This window comes from Bos taurus, chromosome 4 (assembly GCF_002263795.3).
Source record: "Bos taurus isolate L1 Dominette 01449 registration number 42190680 breed Hereford chromosome 4, ARS-UCD2.0, whole genome shotgun sequence".
Lineage (NCBI taxonomy): Eukaryota > Metazoa > Chordata > Mammalia > Artiodactyla > Bovidae > Bos > Bos taurus.
The window spans coordinates 119,062,676-119,084,854 of NC_037331.1; the positions used below are offsets into that span (position 1 = coordinate 119,062,676).

General features: G+C 58.8%; 1 protein-coding gene across 5 annotated transcripts in view; it reads right to left on the reverse strand.

The window, feature by feature from the left end:
* PTPRN2 (protein tyrosine phosphatase receptor type N2) overlaps positions 1 to 22,179 on the reverse strand; it is a 598,037-nt gene that overhangs the window by 330,629 nt on the left and 245,229 nt on the right. For all 5 annotated transcript variants that reach the window (XM_010804706.4, XM_059886010.1, XM_059886012.1 and 2 more), the window contains 2 exons: positions 22,083 to 22,169; positions 18,754 to 18,833 (listed from right to left, as the gene is read on the reverse strand). In XM_010804706.4, coding sequence (XP_010803008.1) covers positions 18,754 to 18,833; positions 22,083 to 22,169 — 167 coding nt within the window. The remainder of the gene's footprint in view (positions 1 to 18,753; positions 18,834 to 22,082; positions 22,170 to 22,179) is intronic.

The window sequence follows — 22,179 nt, forward strand, 5'->3', positions numbered from 1 at the left end:
GTAATGGTTGAGTCACATAGAAATGCTTGTTACTATTCACATTTTTTTAAAAAGGGAAAGGAAGCAAGGTCAGGAGTCACTAAATAACACGACAGGAGCTACATATACCGTGTGGAGAAGGGGCTGGCACGTGTGGGCGGGCTGTCTCCACGCAGCAGGACACTGACCCTGTCAGGCACGTCCCGGTGAAACCACAGACGAGGAGGGCCCGAGGGCTGGGGGCGCCACCCACAGACACCCTTCAGGTTCCTCGGTTTCCTCCGCTTCGAGTTCTGGAGCATCTGAGCCGGCGGGTGTCTCTGTTTTCTGTAATCACTGCCTCTCCTGGGGCGTGAGATGCCCTTGGTTCGGGAGGGCAGAGGCCAGTGGTGGGGGCTCTGATATAGGTCCATGGCCCCTGAGAGAGTCCTGGCAGGAGTGTGGAGTGATGTCCGAGAGGACACATCCTCCTGGGCTGAGAGGGACCCGGAGGAAGCCCAGGACATGTGTGCAGCCACCACCCTGCTCTCCGCCAGCTGCACTAGACATGCCCCAAACTCAGGCACAAGGTCCCAGCTTACCTACAATTAAATGACGAGGCCACAGAACAGGCGGCTAGCTCGGCCCCAGGAGGACACAGTGCCAGGCAGATGCTTGAGGTTACCATCCACTTAATGCACACAGAATACAGCTCTACGAATCAATCACCCCAAAGTGTGTTTTCTAAACAAGTCCTCGAGTGTCTGTGGTTTAAGTATTCACCAGAATAATCACACAGCAAGACACAAGGGTCTCGGACAAGCAGGGCCTGTCCTGCCCTTCACGATAGTGCCAAGCTTGTGGCCCTGCTCCCGGAAGCACCCGAAATGCAGCCAAACACTGGAGCGACTTAGTCAGCACGAGGGGCTCCAGGCCCCGGACGGCGGGGCGCTGACAGGCAGGGGGTGCAGACGTGGGTCCTGACACCTACACGAAGGTGGGCAATGGCCTCGGGGATGCCAGGCAAGGGAGGAACCACTGCCTCCACCCACAAGTGGGTCAGAAAGGCCTGCCCTCGCTGGGCTGGGGGCCCCTTGTCTTCAGGCTCTGGATGGAAGCAGGAATCTCTCTGGTGGGAAAGAGCCCCAGTATGTGCACCACACAGGCAATCACGTCCTCACACAGTAGGACTCTCGTGTACTTAACACTCCAGCTGGAATCACTCTCCTTAAAACCACTTGGAGGAACGTTTCCAACAGTGAGGGGTTTGGGGTCTCCCAGATGATTCTCCCAAGAAGGGAAACACTGAAGGTAAGTTTACAGTGAAAATTATAAGCCACACGGAACATGAACCATAAAGAGGAGATGTCAGCAAGATTCAAAAGAAAAGGCAAACAGGACAATTAACACCATAGAACTGAGACAGTGTCATCATCTGAAAGAGACTCAGACAGTAGAAATTAATGAAAATGTGAACAATAGAGGACGCTGACAGAAACCCAGGGCTGGTCGACAGAACAGTAAACTCAGAAGACATCCAATCAGGATTATCAGGAGAGAAGAGAAAGCAGAAATAAGCACCGTCAGGAACAAAGAAAGGACGTGGCAGCAGACACAGCAGAGATTCAAAATCATGAGAGGACACTGTAAATAATGCAAAATAAACATAATTGGAAAACATAAAGGAGATGAATCATTTTCAGGAAAAAATGCAAAGTTCCAAAGCTGAACTGAGGAGACTAGAACCTGACTGCTGTCACAACACCCAACGGCTCCCGGGGGGCCGGCACCCCAGTACCATCTGTTCCCTGTCTTACTCGGGTTTTCCCACAGTCGGGAGACACCTGGATAGTAAAACTGGACAACAAAAACATGAGAAAGAAAAATAAGTGAATCTCACTCCTCAAAAAATAGTAGCAACTGAATTCAACAAAAGTTCATAACCAAAGCGTCTAACGCAGACTTGCAAAAATGCTCCTGCAGCAGGAAGTGTGTCCATGCCGTTTGTTTTACCAAGAGATAAAGAGGGGAAAGATCCAGCAACACTCCAGAGGTCAAGAATAAGCACTTCATCCATTCAGAATTTTAAAAATTTTAAGAAACTAGGAATACAACTTCCTTAATTGAATAAAGGTTTTCGGCTAAAAATCGTTCAGCAAACCTCATTCCTTTGGAAAATGAAACACTGAAAAAGTGATGGGTGAGTAGAGTCCTTTTATTTAACAGAGGATCCAACAAGACTTAAAGTAAGAAGAATTACAAGATCAAACCAGTCGATCCTAAAGGAAATCAATCTTGAATACTCTTTGGAAGGACTGATGCTGAAGTTGAAGCCCCAGTACTTTGGTCACCTGATGCGAAGAGCTGACTCATCTGAAAAGACCCTGATGCTGGGAAAGATTGAAAGCAAGAAGAGAAGGGGGTGACAGAGGATGAGATGGTTGGATGGCATCACCGACTCGATGGACATGAATTTGAGTGAACTCTGGGAGTTGGTGATGGACAGGGAGGCCTGGCGTGCTGCAGTCCATGGGGTCGAAGAGTCGGACACAACTGAGCGACTGAACAACAATAACAAGATATGTAGGATTAGAAAGGAAGAAAACCAATATTCTTAGCTGTAGATGATATGTTTGTCTGGAAAACACTAAGAGGATCTGTAATCAAACAAGTATAATAACTACTAAGAGGCCTTTTTCAAGGATGAAAGACACGAGGTCAAAATACAAAACCACGCGCCTGCACACCAGCAACAACCAGACAGAAATAACTGCATCCTGCTCTCAGGTGAGCTACTGGGTATCATGCGGGAGAGACTAGGGGCAGGAGGAGAAGGGGACGGAGAGGACGAGACGGCGGGATGGCATCACCGACGCGATGGGCGTGAGTCTCAGTGAAGTCCGGGAGTTGGTGATGGACAGGGAGGCCTGGCGTGCTGCGCTTCATGGGGTCGCAAAGAGTTGGACACGACTGAGCGACTGAACTGAACTGAATGTTTACTATTTTCCCAGCTTTATTAAGACATAATTGGCAAGCAACATTGTCTCAGTTTGAGGTGTACAACGTGGTGATGTGATGTACAATCACACTGTGAAATGGTGACCACAATAATATTAGTTAACACGCCACCACCTCACACTGTTAGCATGCGTGCGTGCGTGACCACCTCACACTGTTACCGTGCGTGCGTGCGTGCGTGACCACCTCACAGTTACCGTGCGTGCGTGCGTGCGTGACCACCTCACACTGTTACCGTGCGTGCGTGCGTGCGTGACCACCTCACAGTTACCGTGCGTGCGTGCGTGCGTGACCACCTCACACTGTTACCGTGCGTGCGTACGTGACCACCTCACATTGTTACCGTGCATGCGTGCGTGACCACCTCACACTGTTACCATGCGTGCGTGCATGCGTGACCACCTCACACTGTTACCGTGCGTGCGTGCGTGCGTGTGTGGTGGAGCACATGAGCCCTGCTGTCAGCACACGCGTCTGTAACACACGCTGCAACCGTGCTCACCAGGCTGACTCGAGGTCTCCAGCAGTTACTCATCTTCCAGCTGCAAACTTCAGCCTCTGCCTATCTCCCTGTTGCCCCCACCCACCCTGGTAAACGGCAGTCTACTGTTTCTCCAGGTTTGGTGTTCCGGAAACGACGAGGAGGAGCGATTGATCATACAGTCGCTGTATTTTGTGTTTTTCTGCCCGACTATTTCACTTCCCGTAATACCCTCAAACTTCATTATACTGTTGCCAGTGGCAGGGCTTCCTTATTTTTATGGCTGAATAATAATCCATGCATATACATAAAATGAAACGTCATAGAGAAAAATACTGATAGGCTTGATGAGATTAATTTTTAAATTCTATCCAGTAAGAAGATACCATATAAATAGGTAAAAATTAAGCTATATGTTTGTCTTTGTAACATATAGAGTGAACTGAAAAGAATTAGTAGTCATATGTGATACTTTGTATGATTATCTAACAGTATTACACTATATACAATATACAGTATGTGTAAAAGTATATGACATTTGTACGTAAGTCAAACTTACGTATTTTAATAAAATACAGCTGACCCTTGAACAGCACAGGCTTGAACTGCAGGGTTTTCGGTGGTGAATACCAGAGGGTGGTGGCTGGCTCAGCCATAGAAGTGGATCCGCAGACACGATGGAGCAACTATTCAGTCACCTGCAGAGCTTCGCCTGTGGGAGCACTGGCACCATGATTCGCACGTGGCTCAAGGGTGAGCTCGTGTGCTTATGTAAAACGTGTCTAGCACTGATAATGCACACGTCGTGTAATATACAGGACGCTGCAAATCCCATGTGTGCACCACAGATAAGACACCAAGTGTGCCCACGTGCTCCCGACTCCAGCCCCTGCAGCCTTCGTGCCTCCCTTCAGGGACAGAAACACGGAGCAGCTGAGTGGGGCGCACAGCCCAGGCTCACTGAAGACCGAGACTCACCCTCAGGCCAGGGCCTGGGCTGCCCACCCCCCACATCGCAGGGAATCGCAGGTAAGCCAGTGTGCACCTCAGACTCCCCTGAGAAGGAGGATCCCCGAGGGAGACCCAAAGGAAACAGAGACAAAACAAAGACCCTGGAAAACCATCAGCTCTGGCGGCCGCGGCTGCGTCGACAGCGCACCCCACCTGACACCCACGCAGAGGGGCAAAGGCCTCATGCTGAAGGCTTATGCACCCTGGGCCATTTTGCCCCATCTCCAGCGGTGAAGAACCTGGTGGCCAATGCAGGAGATGTAAGAGACACAGGTTCGATCCCTGGGTCGGGAAGATCCCCTGGAGGAGGGCATGGCAACCCACTCCGGTGTTCTTGCCTGGAGAAGCCAGAGGGGCCTGGCGGGCTGCAGTCCACGGGGGCGCACAGAGTCAGTCACGCCTGAAGGCCTGAGCATGCACGCACGCACACACAGCTGGCTTCCAACAACAACAAATAAATTACAAAGCACATTACACGGCAAACAAAGCAAAACAGAAAGAAACATCACAGTTTGAAAAGACACAGTGAGATCAGAACGAGACTCAGGCAGAACAGACTGGGACGACCAGGCCACAGGTTTCAATCACTGTCATCAATTTGCTAAGGTCGCTAATGGAAAAAGGGATAGCGTGTAACAACCGCTGGGCAAAGTAGAGAAATGCAGATGCTCAAGAAGAACCAAAAAGAAATGCTGGAAGCTGGAGCACTGCAGTGGAGATGTCGAACGCCTGGGCGGGACAGGGCTGAGGGGGACGCCTCGAAGCTGCTCTGCAGAGAGAGAGAGAGAGAGAGAGAGAGAGACAGGAGAGGCAAGCCAGGGGCGGCTGCACAGGCGCACCTCCGAAAGGGAGAGGATGCCACTGCAGACGGGACAGCTGGAGAGGTTCCGAGTGAGCGCGTCACGGGACACACCCAGGGAGCTCAGGGAGCACCCAGCAGGGCGCGCGCCCTCAAAGTCACACGGCAGCGCAAACTGCACAACATCCAAGACAGAAAAGAGCAGCTTCCGGGGCACAAGGAGAGACCTGCCCCACGTGAGCAAGCAGAGAACGGAGCTAAGCATTTAGTGAGCCGGAGAGAAGGCACCCGCACCATCCGCGCAGCTCTGCGTCCTTCAGAAGTAAAGCAGAAACGAAGACTCAGACGTGAGAAAGCAGCGAACTTGCCAACAGCTGAGCCTCTTGAAAGAAACGTTGAAAGAAGCTCCTTAGAGAAAAGGGAAGCGACGTGGGCGAGAAACTTAAAGTGAAGTCGCTCAGTCGCGTCCAACTCTGTGCCACCCCACGGACTGTGGCCCACCAGGCTCCTCCGTCCATGGGATTCTCCAGGCAAGGATACTGCAGTGGGTTGCCATTTCCTTCTCCAGGGGATCTTCCCGACCCAGGGATTGAACCCAGGTCTTCGGCGTTGCAGGCACGGTACCATCTGAGCCACCAGGGAAGCCCATTGCTCTGTGAAGTCGGTGAGAAACTTGAATCCATGTAAAGAAATGCAAGTGTCAGGGAGGCGCCTGCAGGGCCCGAGGGAGCCTGCCAGGAGCGTCTGAGGAGGACCCGGAAGCTGAGATGCACCTGCTTGTTATTAAGGGCCGAGGAAAGCAAGGATAAAAGTACATTATCCCCTAAAATGTCTTGCCTGCTTTCCCCTGAAGTGGTTCTTAATACCATTAATATAAAGAAACAATTGAAAGCTACAAATAGTCAATATTTATTCTCTGGGAAAACCTCTGGCCAGAGAGACACCTGAGTACTTAGGTCCAGAAAAAGGAATCAAGTTTCTGTGGATTTGGCTCTTGTAAGGTCAGCTCTCAGCCCTTCCTAAGTCTTTGTCACGAGACTTTTCCCAGTGACACCCTTTCCTGCCAATGACTAAGCTCGTGTTTGAGGAGGTAGCTCAGACAGTAAAGAATATGCCCGCAGTGCAGGAGACAGGTACTCGATCCCTGGGTTGGGAAGATCCCCTGGAGAAGGAAATGGCAACCCATGCCAGTACTCTTGCCTGGAGAATTCCATGGACAGAGGAGCCTGGTGGGCTACAGTCCATGGGGTCGCACAGAGTCAGACACGACTGAGCGACTAACAGGCTACTACTAGCTCCTTTATTAATGCTTCCATTTTGCAAAGCTCTTACTCATCACACGGTTTGGGGGCTTCCTGTATACATAGCATTTGTTAGAAGCCTCCTGGAAAGCAAAGTCAACAGAAGCAAGTCTAAAGGAGATCAGTCCTGAATATTCATTGGAAGGACTGATGCTGAAACTGAACTCCAATACTTTGGCCACCTGATGGGAAGAGTTGACTCACTGGAAAAGACCCTGATGCTGTGAAAGATTGGAGGCAGGAGGAGAAGGGGACGACAGAGGATGAGATGGTTGGATGGCATCACCGACTTGATGGACATGAGTTTGAGCAGGCTCCGGGAGTTGGTGATGGACAGGGAGGCCTGGCGTGCTGCAGTCCATGGGGTCGCAAAGAGTTGAACACAACTAAGCGACTAGACTGAACTGAAAGGAACATGCAATTAAAGACGCCAAGAGATCCTGAAGCTGGACACGCGACCTGAGAAGACACTTGCCCCCACCAGGACCCATGGCAGGCCAGCGCAGTCTCCGTGGAACCTATGAGGTTAACTTGCTTCTTTCACAGAAGGGTTCGCTGCGCACCGGAGGGGGAGGGACAGGGGCAGGGGTGGGGGGAGGGGGAGGACTCTGGGAAGAGGACAGACCGGCCGCCAGCACCGCGCCTCACACTGCTGTCCTGCACCACCAGGCACACACTTTCCATACAGTTAACTAACCCCCAAAGCACCCCATAGGATCCTTAAGATCAGAAAATCTTCAAAACACTTCATCTGAGTTACAAGGTTTGACAAACCAACAGCCCATGAAATGCCCAAAGCAGTCTTTGGTTAAATAAAAAGTGATCGAGTGGCACGGGAAACGAGAGGAGTCATGACGCCGACGCGTCAGGAGCACTTCGCAGGATGAAGCGTGCCGAACAGGAAGGGGGCGGGGCTGCGAGCGCCACTGACCCTTCCATCCGCGTCTGCCCTCGCCCCGCCCCCAGGCGCCGCCCCTCTGCAGGAACCGGAAAACGCAAAGCAAAGAGCGCCCCACCTGTAGGTCTCTCCGGCTCCCGGGTTTAAATCACTCGCAGCCCCAGGGGGAGAACAGACATCAGGGGCTGGGAGGAGGGCTCAGCCAGTGCAGAGGATGACCCTGCGTGAGGACTTGGGGCCGAGTGAGTGAGAGTCGCTGGGTCCTGTCCGACTCTGCGGCCCCACGGACTGTACAGTCCAGGGAATTCTCCAGCCCAGAATACTGGAGTGGGTAGCTGTTCCCTCCTCCAGGGGATCTTCCCAACCCAGGGATCGCACCCAGGGATTGAACCCAGGTCTCCCACATTGCAGACGGATTCTTTACCAGCTGAGCCACTAGGGAATCCTCAGAATACTGGAGTCGGTAGCCTATCCCTTCTCTAGGGGATCTTCCCAACCCAGGAATCGAACTGGGGTCTCCTGCATTGCAGGTGGATTCTTTACCAGCTGAGCTATCACTGCAAAGATGCCTATTAAATCAGACTCATCAGTGGAGTGCAAGGCACAGGGGAGAAGCTGAGATGACCCTAATCCTCACCCCAACCCAGACGAGGGGGTTGGCCTGGGCGCTGGAGGTGGGGTGTCGGATGCCCAGGGAAGGTTTCCTGTGCCGCACACAAGCCTCCAGACGTTCGGCTTAAATAGAGGAAGCCCTGAGGAGGAGACCGGGGCCGCCCTTCCCTCTCAGTGGGGCGGGCAGGAGCCGAGAGGAGAAGCAGGACCACAGGAGATGAGCCCTGTAGGGCGACTTCCGACCACACCTCCCGCGTTCAGAACCAAAGGGGCCTCCTGTCGAATGCCCGGTGCCGGGCCCACACCCGCGCACCGACCCCAACATCCACCAGCGGCTCACGCTGAAACCACCCGAACGCACAGCTCAGGGTGTGGACCCGCCTCGCAAGAGCTGAGGCTTTTCAGAAACCTGGACTGCAGCACCAGCGTCTATTTCTGGCGAAGACGCGGAGAACAAGGGAAGCTGAGCCAGCCTCCGTGTCAGGCGGCTCCAAGTGGCTGCAGAAATAATTGCTTTTATTTTTAATAAAGAAAACTGGAAAGATGTTTGCATTCTTCGGATTTCCACTTTTCCACCTTCCAGCGGTAAAGACCGTGCACGCAAACGCTGGGGAGGCACCCCGAATCACCCGTGGGGCCGGCCCGGGTCAGCCGTGCGGACGCTCACGAGAAAGAGAGAGAGGTCCGAGGTGCGCGGGGAGCCCGGGAGGGGCTGGAGCATCCCGCCTGCCTGCGCCCAGCACAGTGATCCCACCGAGAGCAGCACCGGGAGGGCCCGGGAATAGAGGCGGAGCCGGAAGGGGAGCCGGGACGAGGGGCGGAGCTACGGACGGCGGGACTCCGCAGGACACCGGGCCGCCTAGACGCCCCTGAGCCACAGGGGACAAAGGAGGCTGCGCTGGGGGCCGGGGTGGGTGAAGCAGGCAGGGCAGGTGCCCTCTTGCCAGCGGCCCAGGCCCCAACGTCTTGCCGGCCCACGCGGGGCCCGGCCGCTCCCGGGACTGCCGCCTGCCCACCTCCTCGCCCTCAGCCGGCCGCCCCCGCCGCCTCCCGGCCACTGTCTCAGCTCCCGTGGCCCTCAGCTTCCCTGGCGGTCGCTGCCCCGTCTGCGCCTGCTCACGGAGACCCTCAAACGGCCGCCCCAGCAGGCCTGGGGCTCAACCTGCGGCTGAGCCCTGAGCGCCCGGCTCAGGCTTACCCGCACAGCCGGGCGACTCCTCGCTTCCGGGCAGACTCTTGGTGCCCGGCCACCTCCCGGGCCCAGGAGTTAGTGCGCCGAGGACACGGAACCCCTGCGAACGCCCCAGCGGGTGCCCAGACCTGGAGCAAGCGCATCCCTGGGAAGACTGTCCCCGCAAACCACGGCTTAAATCGCCTGAGAGGAGTCACGGTGAAAACCGCACAGAATCATTCTGAAGAGTAGAACCACCCAGAACGCAGGTTTTCATGAATCACGCGTGTTTTGCAGCAATCATGCTTCTATTCCTGTCCTCTCTGAATGGAAGTAAAAGCCCTGCCCCACACCCCATGGTCACTACCCGGGGCACCACGCCCACACGTGCCCTCTGGCTCAACCAGAGAAAGGAATCGGGCAGCAACCCTGACCTGCCTGCATGACTCACCCCGCGGGCCCGGAGCCGACCACTCCAGAAGCTCCTGCTGCTCCGGGTCCTCTGGGGATGGAGAACCGGCCCAAGGCCCTCTCCCCGGGCATCCCCACCACCCACAGGCTGTGCACCTGCTTCTTGGCCTCTTGCTTCCCACCCCTAAGGCCCCCCCCCCCCCCCCCCGCACACCCTCCTGGTCTCTGCAGCCAGGCTGGGCTCCTTCCTCCACAGGGTTCAGAGGCGTCCCCTGTGGAGAATGGCCCAGACCCTGCCCCACCCTGACCCCCCACCACCCTGCTTGCCTGCTCCTGGCTGGGTGAGTCTGTTTGCTGAGTGCCTGCCCACCAGAAAGGGAAAGCCTACTCATCGCTCATGCACCCCTGTTCCTGCAAAAAGACACTCAACATAGCACAGGCCCCGCCAACCCGGCTCCAACCGGCTGCACTGACCCTCCCTGTGCACCACGGCTTCGCGGGGTAAGTTTCGCCCTGCCCTCTGCTGCAGGGGAAAGCGCGGTAAGCCCCCACCTGCAGTCGTGTGCGGGGGGCTGGTAAGGACGGGAGGGTGGGACCCGGAGATGCTGCCCCCATGGGGCACCCGGGCCCAGGGGCCCTCATGCCTGAGAGCTCCAGCCTCCCTCTGCCTGTGCGAAAGGACACGAGGCAGACGTGATGGTAAGCAGGGTGCCCACGGTGGCACAGGAGGGCGTGCTGGGAGGGGCAAGGGCAGTCACTGTCACCCCCGAGCCAGATGCAGGCAGACCACCCGCGGCCCCCGTGCACCTCCCTGAGGGGGACCCCAGGCCCCTCTGAACACGCTACACGTATGTGGAGGGCAGGAGCCCCATCTGAGCCAGGGAGATGCTGGGACAGGCGGCGACACCCCCTCCTCTCCACTTCTGTGGGCCTGCACACTGGTGCTTGCACACTCGCACATGCCCGCACTTGGGTTTGCACGCTCATGCCCATGCTCTGTGCGGTGTCTCCGGCTGTGCTCACACACACACTCCATCATGGACTCCTGGGTCTCCGGGGTGTCAGGCGCCCCAGGGCTCCTAAATTCAGCACCGCGGACAGCGTCACAGCCCCACTGCGCGTCGTGAGGCAGGACACGCGGCTGAGGCCCCACATGTACCTGGCGCCTTGGCCCTCTCGCACTTTGATGATGCAGAGCACTGGTTACAAACTGTCTCAGCTGGCAATGTGTTCTCTTCATTTTTCTTCAAATGTGTGTCTCGTTCAGTCCACAGATGAATCCAATTAGTGTATCACTGTGACTGATTAAATATGCCTCGTGTGAATTTACATGTCAAAACACACTGAACTTGGACACGGCTTCCAGGCCTCCCTAAACAGCTCGCGGGCACAGCCAGCTCCAAACACAAAGGCTGAAGTTTGCTTCTGCTGTGAGTGCCTGGCGCGAGGGAGCAAGGTCCTGGAGCGGGCATCACTCGTGCAAAGGGCAGGCATGAAGACATGTGCAAGCCTCTCTCCATCTCTGGCAGAAGGGTCCCCACCTGCATCAGAAGCTGCCTTGGACGGGCCTGTTGGGGGTGGACGCTCGACCTCTGATCAGAGAGTCCCGGGCAGAGAAATAGAGGGGCTGGTTCAGAGGAAGGACGTTCTCGCAGACAGCGGCATGAACGTGGGAACGATGCCAAGGAGCAGGTTTCCCTGCCGAGCAGGTGCTAATGCTTATCACGGGCAGCATCTTCTAACGTAAGTGATCTCTGACCTCCTGGTCGCTTGTCCCCTGGTTTCCGACTTTCTCTTCAGAAGGGAGCAAAAACGGAGTCTGGAAATTGGGCTTTGAAAGTTAAGGAAGAACGGACAGCCCTCGCTAGATTCCTCCAAAATCAGTGACTAAGGGGTCTGCGAGTGATTTGGGGGAGATTCTTAAACTGATGAAATGGTTCAGCCATTCCTTCACCACCAGACCTGGGGGACAGCTGGTCCTGCCCACTGGGAGCGGGTGTCCTCACCCCCGGGGTCTCTGATCTCTGTTGGGGACCTGCCACAGAGGCACGGCCAGCTGGCGGCCCAGTCCTCCCGCTAAGTCCAGGGTCCTGGCTATTCCTGGACGGGGACAGACGTTGTGGGTGGCTGTTAACCCTGCTCCGTTCCTACCCACTCAGGACCTGACAGAGCGGTGCCCGTGGGCTCAGGGCCAGCACTGCGGCAGCTCTGGGAGTCCCCACAGGAGAGGGCAGCAGGGGGCCTGTGACGCTGGGTGGCTCTGGGGGAGGGTCGCTAGCGAGTGGGACAGAGGAGAAGAGAGAATTCCAAAGGAAGAGAGAAAGACGCATCTTCTGCCCCAGTGGGCTTTCCGGAGAGAGAAGCACCGCGCCCAGATGCAGACATGCTGCCCGGTGAGCTGCATTACAGACTGGAGCAGGGCCTCCCCGGGGGCTCAGTGGCCAAGAACCCGCCCGCAGTGCAGGGACCCAGGCCTGATCCCTGGGTCGGGAACAGCCCCTGGGGGAGGGCAGGCAACCCACTCCAGGATTCTTGCCTAGAGAATCCCATGGACAGAGGAGCCTGGCAGGCTACAGTCCACGGGATTTCGAGAGTTGAACACGACTTAGCAACTAAACCGCCACCAAAGGGGCTAAACGTGTTTAATGTGGTCAAAGAAGAGCATTCATACAGAGCAGAGGCGCATTCCGGAGGCCGCCGTAAGGAAGCTTTTTTTCATGGAAAGGGTGTGTGAGCCCAGCGGAGGATATGAGGAACCCCCAGCGCGAGCATGCGGCCCTGTGGGGAGGATGCCAGCTGGAAGGGGGCTTGGATGGGGTCCTTGGATGGGGAGCACCTGGGGAGGAGCCCCTGCCCCATGGGACCCCTGCCCCACACGGCCTCCCGCCCCACAGGGAGCCCCCTGCCCCACGGGGCCCGCCTGCCCCACAGTGCCACCTGTTCCACTCAGGGCTGCTGCGGCCAGTCCGCACCCTGAGAACCAGGAGGAAACCCACCACTCAAGGAAGGACGACGGCGGTGGGTGCCCCGCTCCGGGGCGGCTCGGGGGAGTGGACCCTCCGTCGGGCTGTGCGGGGCTCACGTCTGCACCGCCCCCTGCGTCTAGTCTTAGATGTGGAATCACTCTGAGATGCAGTCTTGAGCTGACTGACGTTTCTGAACACCTCCCGTGGCTGGTGGGAGAGGCCTGTTGGGCAGCACAGCTCTCCAGCAGCCAGAGACCATGGGGGCCCCATGGCAGGCAGCACCCTGGACTGACACCCCCCCGGATGTGCCTGCTGACAAACCTGGGAGCCTGTGCGCCGTTCGCCCGGCGTTTCTGCCCCTCCGTCCAGCCTGCCAGCCCCCAGGCCTCACCAGCTGCCTGCGTCTGTGCTCCGAGTCCGGGTGCCGGTCCAGGCAGAGGCCTGAGGTCCACTCCTACGTCTGCTCAGCGGCCCCACGGTGGTCGGTGGTCGGGGGGATGCTTGTAACCGACCCGAGGAGGGAGGCCCTGTCCAGCTCTGCCTGCCCGGCAGCCTCGTTTCGGGCACCCGGCTCTGCGGGCCCCTGTGGCCGGGGCCCTGTCTCTGCATGGGCCCGCTCCGCACTGCCCACCCCCTGTCTGGCTGCCCTGGGGAGGATGGGCTGCAGACATGGTCGAGTGGCTCCGGGGGGGCTGGGGGAAGAGCTGGCAGGGGCAGGGAGGGCTGGCGGCCTCCCAGTGGATGGTGGGCAGGACAGTGGGTGCCTGGCTGGGCAGAGCCCAAGAGCAGGCCCCCCCCGACCCCAGCAGGGGCACTGGGCCCCGCCCGACCCTCACTTTCACCCCGGGACATTCAAGGGAAGGCAACAAGGAGGCGGGGGAAAACTGGCTGTGCGTGTCAGCCCCGCGGTCTGCCCCCCCTGCCGAGGGCCCTAAGGTCACAGAGGGCGCACACCCGCGCCCTGCTCCAGGCTCGGCAGCCAGGAGAAGGAGCTGGCGCCCCGTGGGAAGGCTCGCAGACGGCGCCGCTGCCCACGCCCAGGCACAGGTCCGGGGGTCATGGCGCCGGGTGAGCCCCGCAGGACGAGGCTGCTGTCGCGGGCGGGGACGGCTGCGCTGGCTCACCACCGCCGGGTCTCCCCTGGCAAGCTCGAGCTGCCTCCCCGAGGACGTGGGGCTGCTTGCGACGCTGAGAGACTACCTATGCTGCTTCATCCCGCGGGAGGGAAGCCTATCGCTGCTTTTGCTGAAGACTTTTCATTTTGAGTTGGCTTTTTCTGACTGTGCAATTGTAATAATGTGAGGTGTTGACCAAGAGCAAACCGTCTTCAGAGGAGAAAGGAACCGCCGTACAAGCACCTGGATCAGCCCCAGGGCTCCGACCCTGTGGGCCTGCTTCCCGGCTCTTCCGTGGGCGGCCGCCCTCACCCTGCGGACCACGGGCGACTCGTTTGCTGACTGATCTGCGTCTCACACATTCAGCGTCACCCCGAGAGTGTGGTCCCATAGCACGGCCACGCACAGTGTCACCCTCATGCCCCGAGGCACACGCTGAGTTGTCACAGAGTTGTGTCTCAGGGCCAGATGACGGGGGTTCCAACGTCCCCTGTGAGTTAGATGGATTTGGGGGTGTCAACGTCCCCTGTGAGTTAGATGGACTGGGGTACCAGAATGCCCTGTGAGATACATGGACTTGGGGTGCAGTGTGTCTTGTGAACTGTGCGGACTTGGGGTACCAGCGTGACCTGTGAACCTGGGGTACGGCGTGCCTTGTCAATTAGAAGTTCACTTTCAGGAATGGCTGTCGGAGCATCAGGGCCGCTATGTGGGAGGAAATGAGCGAGTGGCGGGAGCCAGCCCCGGGAGGCAGCCTTGGCCGCAGCAGCCTGACAGCGAGACCCGCCTGTGCCCACCATCCCCACCAGCTCCCCAGGGCCTCCTGCTGAGCGCCACAGACTCAGGCTGGCCCCCAAGGCCAGGGCCCCGGCCCCCTCCCCGCAGGCCTTCAGCAGGCGGCGCTTCTCCCTGTCGCTCGTCCCAACATCCGCAGGCCCTGCCCCGGCCAGCCAGGTGACCAGGCGGGCTGAGCGCTGCGGGTAAGGCCAGGAGAAAGGGGGTCAACATCCGCAGGCCCTGCCCCGGCCAGCCAGGTGACCAGGCGGGCTGAGCGCTGCGGGTAAGACCAGGAGAAAGCGGGTGGACTGCTGACGCCGACACGCCCGTGGGAAGACTCTGTTAGATGTTACTAGCTGGGCGTCACAGGGCTTCTGAAGTTACCGCATCGGAATGATTTGAGAATCAAAGAGCTGAGCATCACCTCGTGTCAGGAAGGAAGCCCCACTCCCACATGGGCCCAGGCTCCCCTGCCCGGCGCCAGTGGAGCCTGGCAGGGCTAGGCTGCGAGCCTCAACGCAGACCCCGCTGGGCACCTGCTCACCCACAGGGGCCGCCTTTCTCCAGCCACATGGGCATGTCTCATCTCAGAGACTCGAGGCCCCAGAGAACACGGCCAGACTGCACGCGCCCGTCCGCACGGCGCCTCCTGCCTCCCTGACAAGCTCCCCTCCAGCAGGCCCAGCCGGAGAAGGGGCCCTCGGCCTGGGCACTTCCCGCATGCCAGCATATGCCAACCGTGTCTCCAGGGCCCGCAGCCAGCTCCTCGGCACCGAGCTCATCCATGATGCCACCATGTCCCACCCGTGACGCGAGGCCCCATCACCCAGATGCCTCGAGAGTGTTTCCCGTCTCCCCGCCAGGCCACCCCACCCACCGGATGTCCCTCACGCGGAAGCCGGGAGCTGTCCGAAGTCTCGGGTATCACAGTTAACACTGCAGGTCCCACCCCACCGTCGCCCGTGAAGCCCCAGTGTTCTCTCCTCAGGCTGCCTCCTCCAGGACGCCTTCCCTGCCTCTTCAGGATGTCTGGGCCCAAACGTCTCTTTGCAGGCCCAGTGAAGACAAGGGTGGTTCTGTCTGGTTCTCTGTGGCCCGTGGCACTCAGCACAGAGCCAGAAAGAGAAGGAAGGTGAGGGGCCAATGAAGGCGAGACTACAAAACCCGCCTGGACACCACAGATGGCTCCAGGATGGGCTGGGCGCCACGCTGCCGGCTCCCAGTCAGGCCTGGCCACCCACGCAGACACCCGGCTGCTCGTCCCCGGGGGCCCAAGCCCAGCATGGCGAGTCCCCGGCCGCCCGACCCGGCCTCCCCGCCGTCTCCCCGAGCCTCCTGACCCGGCCTCCCCGCCGTCTCCCCGGCCTCCTGACCCGGCCTCCCCACCGTCTCCCCGAGTCTCCTGACCTGGCCTCCCCGCCGTCTCCCCGAGAAGCGCAGCCCCAGCCCCCCGGTGCCTGGCAGCCCCGGCCTCGGCTGGCCAGCATCTGTCCAGGCCCACTGTGGCCTGGTGTCTTTTCAGAACCCTCTCTGTGTCCTGACACGATGCGATGGGCGCCACACGACAGCACAGGGCCCCGCGCTTCACCACCGCACGCTGCCGCTCGCCACGCCACGCCACGCCCCGTGCCACGCTCTCCACGTGTTATATACAGCACGTCGGGCAACGCTGTGCAGTCACGGAACAGCATCACTACATTATGTGATGTTACGTGTGAGGCTCCCTCGCATAACTGATACCTCGCCGATCACACACGGCGCACGCTGCGTCCCCAGCCACACGGTGTCGCTTTATGCTCCACATTGCCCTCTCCTCGCCTCCCCCGCGGGGCTGCACCCTCACCAGGGCCGAGTCTCTGTTCGGTCAGACCGCAGCACACCCCGGCCCGCACAGGGCCTGGCGCGACCGAACCACATTGGTACCGACGAACGATCCCTAAGGGGGGGACTGGCCTCGACTGAAGGCATCTCCAGGAGACGCCTGGGCCCTCAGAGACAGCAAGGCTCAGCATCCTTGGCGTGGACACCCTGAAGCTACGCCAGCCCCTCCCCATGCCCCAGTTCCGCACCCACATGTGACTGGGCCCGAGGCGTGCCAGCCAGGGTCCATGTGCCCAGCCCCGGCAGGGCTGCAGCGCCCAGGACCTGCACAGGCCTGACCTCCAGGAGCCCTGAGCTGGTCCCCACTGCCGTCCCCGACTCCACCTCCCCCTCCACAGGGTCACCTGTGTCAGCATGGGGCCCATGGACAGCCCTCGGCCCTGACGGCATCCAACACCTGACCAGGATTCCAGGAGGAAAGTGAAGCCCCAGCCCTGAAGGTCCCCTGTCCCCCTCCCATCTGCTCCGTGGGGGCTCCAGCAGTGGCCCCCGTCCCCCCATCCGCTCCGCGGGGGCTCCAGCAGTGGTGAAGACATGAACAAGGAGCCCCAATACCTGCCTGGGGCTGAGGATGAGAGAGGAGCCTCATTACAGAAGCGCCTTCAAGTCTTTCAAAACAGAAGCAATTTCATCATCATATAAGTATGAAGAGGGAGCAGCCCCACATGTCATCACAGGAACCTCCCGAGCGGGGCTCTAACCTCCCTCACAGCATGGGATCAATCCACTTATATCAGGAACCTCCCGAGCAGGGCTCTCACCTCCCTGATAGCACGGGATCAAGTCCACCCCCGTGTGGACTCTGTACCGGTGGGAGGCCTCGTCTGCCGGTGACCATAGACATGCCCGCAAGTCGGAGGGGGTCAAGCTGACTGTGCAGTTTGGTATTTCAGCACCAAATACTATGATCCTGTGGTCACAGGCTAATTCTCTGTAGTCCTTCCCTTATAGCATCAAGTACGTTCAGAACATCATGAAAGTACTTAAAATATAAAAAGGAACCACGTTTTTAAAACTACGGGTGTCATTGCCCAGCCTGCAGGGCCTGCAGGACACATGGCAGCCGGCGCCCCACGCTGGCTCACGGGCACGCTGGTGTGATGTAGACATCTGAGTTTAGAGGCCATGACAACGCTCAAGCCGCAGGTGCCGTTCCCTCTCCACGACTGACACGGACACATGAGACAAAACCAAGACGCCAGGTTTCAAACAGTCAACCTCACTTCCCCCAGAGAGTGACAAAATAATGAAAGGCCATTGTCACAAGTACATGGTCACAAATCTAAAAAGATAAAAAGATTTCATTCCATTTTGTTCCATTCATATTGTCGTTAGGTTCCAACAAATCCAGTTCTGAAAGTATCATTTCCCAGTACTGGGGTGAATTGCCACTCACGGAACGATTAGCGCATATCTGGGTAAAACACTGATGCTTGTTTCAGTCTCACGCATATTCAGTAACCTCTTGTACTGAGGAAGGAGGGGCATGAAGCCAGTCTATGCAGCGAGGGGGTCCGTGGCCACTTGGGCGCAGAGACTTCAGACCAGAGTCTGCTGCCCGCTCCCCAGGGACCGCTTGGCCGCTCTGCTGGACGGGGAGACTGCCCGGCCGGGTCGGTCCACCCTGAGCTCCACCCCCGCAGTGGAATGAAGCCTGGGAGCAGGCTCAGTCTCCACAGGCAGATCTGTCAGATTTATGGGAACTGGTACAACTGTGCAAGGAATTATTTAACCGACAATTCTTGTCCCCAGAATCATTGTGCTAAGTTGCTTCAGTCTTGTCCGACTCTTTGCAGCTCCATGGGCTGTAGCCTGCAAGGCTCCTCTGTCTGTGGGATTCTCCAGCAAGAATACTGGTGCGGGCTGCCATTTCCTCCTCCAGGGAGCATCCTCACCCAGGGATGGAACCCACATCTCTTGTGTCTCCTGCATTGGCAGGTGGGATGTGTGCCACCAACGCCACCTGGGAGGCCCCCAATCATCACTCTGAACAAACAAGTGCCACCAAGGGCCCCAGAATCCCTGCAAGTACAAGCCAGCAGCAACCGAGATCAAGACGGCCTGGGGTTTGTTCCTCTAAAGGGGGCATAACCACTGTTTTTATGCCTGTTTACTGTCAGTGGATAAAGAAACTTTAAGTTAACAGACACAATATGACGACACCTCAACTGCCAGGAACTGTCCCTCAGTCACCCAGGACCCGCGCTGCATTGCACCCTGGGAGGAAGTGTCAATTCCGTTAAAGTAGTTTATATGCTTAGCGACGCACAGGACTGGCTGAGGCTGGCTGAAACAGTCACTCTGTGCTACACCTGGGCATCCTGTGCCCAGCACAGCGCTCGCAGAAGCCTTACCTGCCGCCTTCGCCGCCGCCGCTGCAGTCACATTCTGGGCGTTGGCGCGTACCCTGAAGGTCACTGCTGGCCCCTCGACCCTGGAAGAGACCGTTGAGGAGGCGTCAGGACTGCTCAGGCACCCCACACATCCCAGGGCCACCCTGGGTCCTAGGGGCTCTGCCCACAGGCTCTGCTACTCTAGAAATACATGTGGCAGGGCTCTTAAAAAAAATTCAAATCAACCCCAATAAACCAACAGTAACCAGCAGACACTCCTGTGTGGAAAAAGAAAATTGTTATGGAAACAGGTTTTAGTAGTCAGTTCCCCAGGGAGCCACAGAAGCCAAGAACAGACAAGAAAGAGACAAGTATTTTTAAAATTCTCTTGAAAACTTATTGAAATCTTTAAGAACTACTCAGTATAAAAATAACTGGCAGGGGACTGCTTGCCAGGAGTTATCAAGACTGTTCAAAGCATTTTAAATACTTTGTTGAACACGACTTTGAAAAGTGAGTCCGTTTTTAAACAACTGATCTGTCTGGGGGGGCAGGAGGCTGTTTCCATCAGGACTCCCCAAGCTCCGCGTCTCCTGGCCCGTCACCCCCTGGACATGCCCCAGGGTCTGGTGTGCCAGGAGCGGGAACCGCACCAGTGGCCCTTGCCACCAGGAGGGCCCGCAGGATAGCTGCTCTTCTGGTGACCAGTGAGGTGACATTTCTACTCTAACCTACATCTGGAGAGTCCCAGGTAAGTAGGCCCCCAAACCTAAGCTTCCCTTGGGTGCTGAGAGTGCTCTCTGAAGATCCAGTGGGCGCTCCTAGTTCCCGAAAGACAGAGCATGCGGTTCATTCACCTGTCCTCACCTGCAGCACCACGGCCCACCCTCCTTCCTTCCTTCCTTCCAGGACACCATGTGCAAGCCCCTGGGACGTGCACACACGTGACCCTGGGATGCTGCACACTTGGCCTTAGGACATGCACACAGTGACCCTGGGACCGCCCAGCGTGGAAAGCCCAGCATGCCGTGAAGGGAGGTTCCGCGTCTCTGACCGCCCAGCCCCATGTGGCCGAGCTCTGCCCTGGCGTCAGCAAAGGAAGGAAAGATGACCAGCCGTGCCAGGCAGATCCGACCTCCCGGCTGGCCTCGGCATGAGTTCAGGGCTCTCTCCCCGCACCTGCTCTTCTGGGTGGGCACATGGAGTCTCTGCACAGAAATATCTGCATGTCTGTGTCCCAGGTCACCACCTGTCACCCCGCTGAGCCTTTTAAGCTCCGAGGCCTCCGGAGGCTAGGCTGTAAAACGGGAGGTGGTTCAAGTCGCCAGGGAGACAATACGGGGCAAATAAGCACAGACCCCGCAGCGGGAAACTGAAACTCGACTTCGGGGACCCTCCCTCCCCCAGGGGTCCTCACGTGGAGGGAGGGGCGGGGTGGGGGCCGGGCCCCTGCAGGAGGGAGCCTTGGGCCTGCACACAGGAGACCTCCCGACGAGTCCGGTGGTGAATTCCCGCTCTGTCTTCAGGAACTGCCCTCCTACCACGCAGGACACCACACAGACAGTAGACTGCATCCTGCTGGCCTGCTGCAAACTCGGGGAGCGGTCAGGCTGAGGCAGCGCCGGCTGCCCGGGCTGGCCTCGGGCTCAGCTGAAGGCCCGGGCTGGGGATCCAGTAAGCAGACGGCCTCCTGACCGCCCGCCCGGCGAGAGCCCAGAGCAGCGCATCCATCGGCACCACCGACAGCCGGGCCTCGATTATAAAACCATAAGAGCGGTGGCCGGGCATCTGCCGGCGTAATTACAGCGGCATGCCGTTGGCGTCTTAATGGCCTCTAATGATGTAGTAAGATATAATGGAATTTACTTGACAGCTACAGAGCCATTAACAAAACATATTAAGCATAACTAGTCCTTCCACAGAAACACAGCCCTGAAAGAGCACTCCAAGCGGCGCCCTCCACGCCTCTCCAGGAGCCACGATCTGCCGCGCCAGCAACGCGACGCAGAGACCCCTGCGGCCGTGCGGTCGTCCCCTCCAGGGCCCTGCCCGGTCACCCCTGCAGGTGCTGTGGACCCACACGTGCTGTGTCCTGGGGGCGACATACAGGACTCGTTGGGATGCCACATGCACCCCACATGCGTGCAGCATTAAAGACCCAGAGGTGCCGGTCCCGCATCAACTGGGCAGGACCCGGGCTCCTGAGGCACAGATGTGCGGGCTGGCTCGGGGCTCCAGGGCAGGGTGAGGCCTCGGGGTAGGACCTTGAGCTGTGGCCAAGACTGACAGAGGCTGAAAGAGGGCAGTGGCGTCGTTGTGGCCCCCAGGGGACGCAGGAGGCCTGCGTTCACCAAGCAAGAAAGAGACCCCAGCAAGTGGTATTTACAAAAGAACTGAGCTGATAACCAGCCCACCTCTGAAGGCGGGAAAACTCCCAATACCCCCAGACTTGGAGGTGGTGTGTCTGGGAGGGACTGAGCCAAGAAGTGAGGAGCAGAGCAAGGTGAGGGGCCGGAGAGGAGGCACCAGGTCAAAACTGCACCTCCTGAAGCGCTGGGGCCCGCCTCTCCCCTCCCACTGGAGACCCCAGACCCCGCCCCTTCCCCTCGAGCCCTTGTGGCCCTGCCTCTCCCCTCCCACCAGAGCCCCAGGGCCCCCCTCCCCCTGGATCCCCCAGACCCCTCCCCTCCCACCGGAGCCCCCGGGCCCCACCCCGCCCCCTGGATCCCCCAGACCCCGCCCCTCCCACCGGAGCCCTCAGGGCCCCCCCTCCCCCTGGATCCCCCAGACCCCGCCCCTCCCACCGGAGCCCCGGGCCCCAGTGCACTTCCGACGGCCCCTCACGCTCTTCCCAGCCTCGGTTCCATCAGAAAACAGGGCTGGGCCCCAGACCCACGCACCTGTCACGTGCCAGCCCTGGCCTCCATGTCACCAGCTCGTTCTAAAACCCAGCCCACTGAGGGCGAGGCGGGCTGGGGCACTCGGGGACTTCAGGGCCCACTCCTTGGGGCCTGCACACTGCAGGTGCCAGCCCCAGGCCCTGGCTCACCTGCCGTGGGGCCGCCCCTACCATCCAGAGCCCCAGTGGTTCCCCAGGCCCTGGCACACCTGCGGTGGGCCCGCCCCACCATCCAGAGCCCCCGGGGGTTCCGGGTCAGCGGGGCCCTCTCGGGATCGCCCTCCTGCTGACACTCGGGTTTCTGCTGCGCTTACAGAGCTAACCGGACCCCCCAGATGCTCCCCTCTCTTCCTCCAGCACCAGCCTCTGTGGCACAGTGAACACACCCCACTGGTAACCTGCTGGAGGGACACTCAGAAGGAGGAGCCACCCGAGCCCCACCCGCACTCACTCAACGTCCGTGAAGACGCCCGCTGGCACCTCCAGGAGCCGCGCCACGCCCTCCAGCGCCTGCGTGCCCTCGTCCAGGCTCAGGGAGCTGTGGGGAG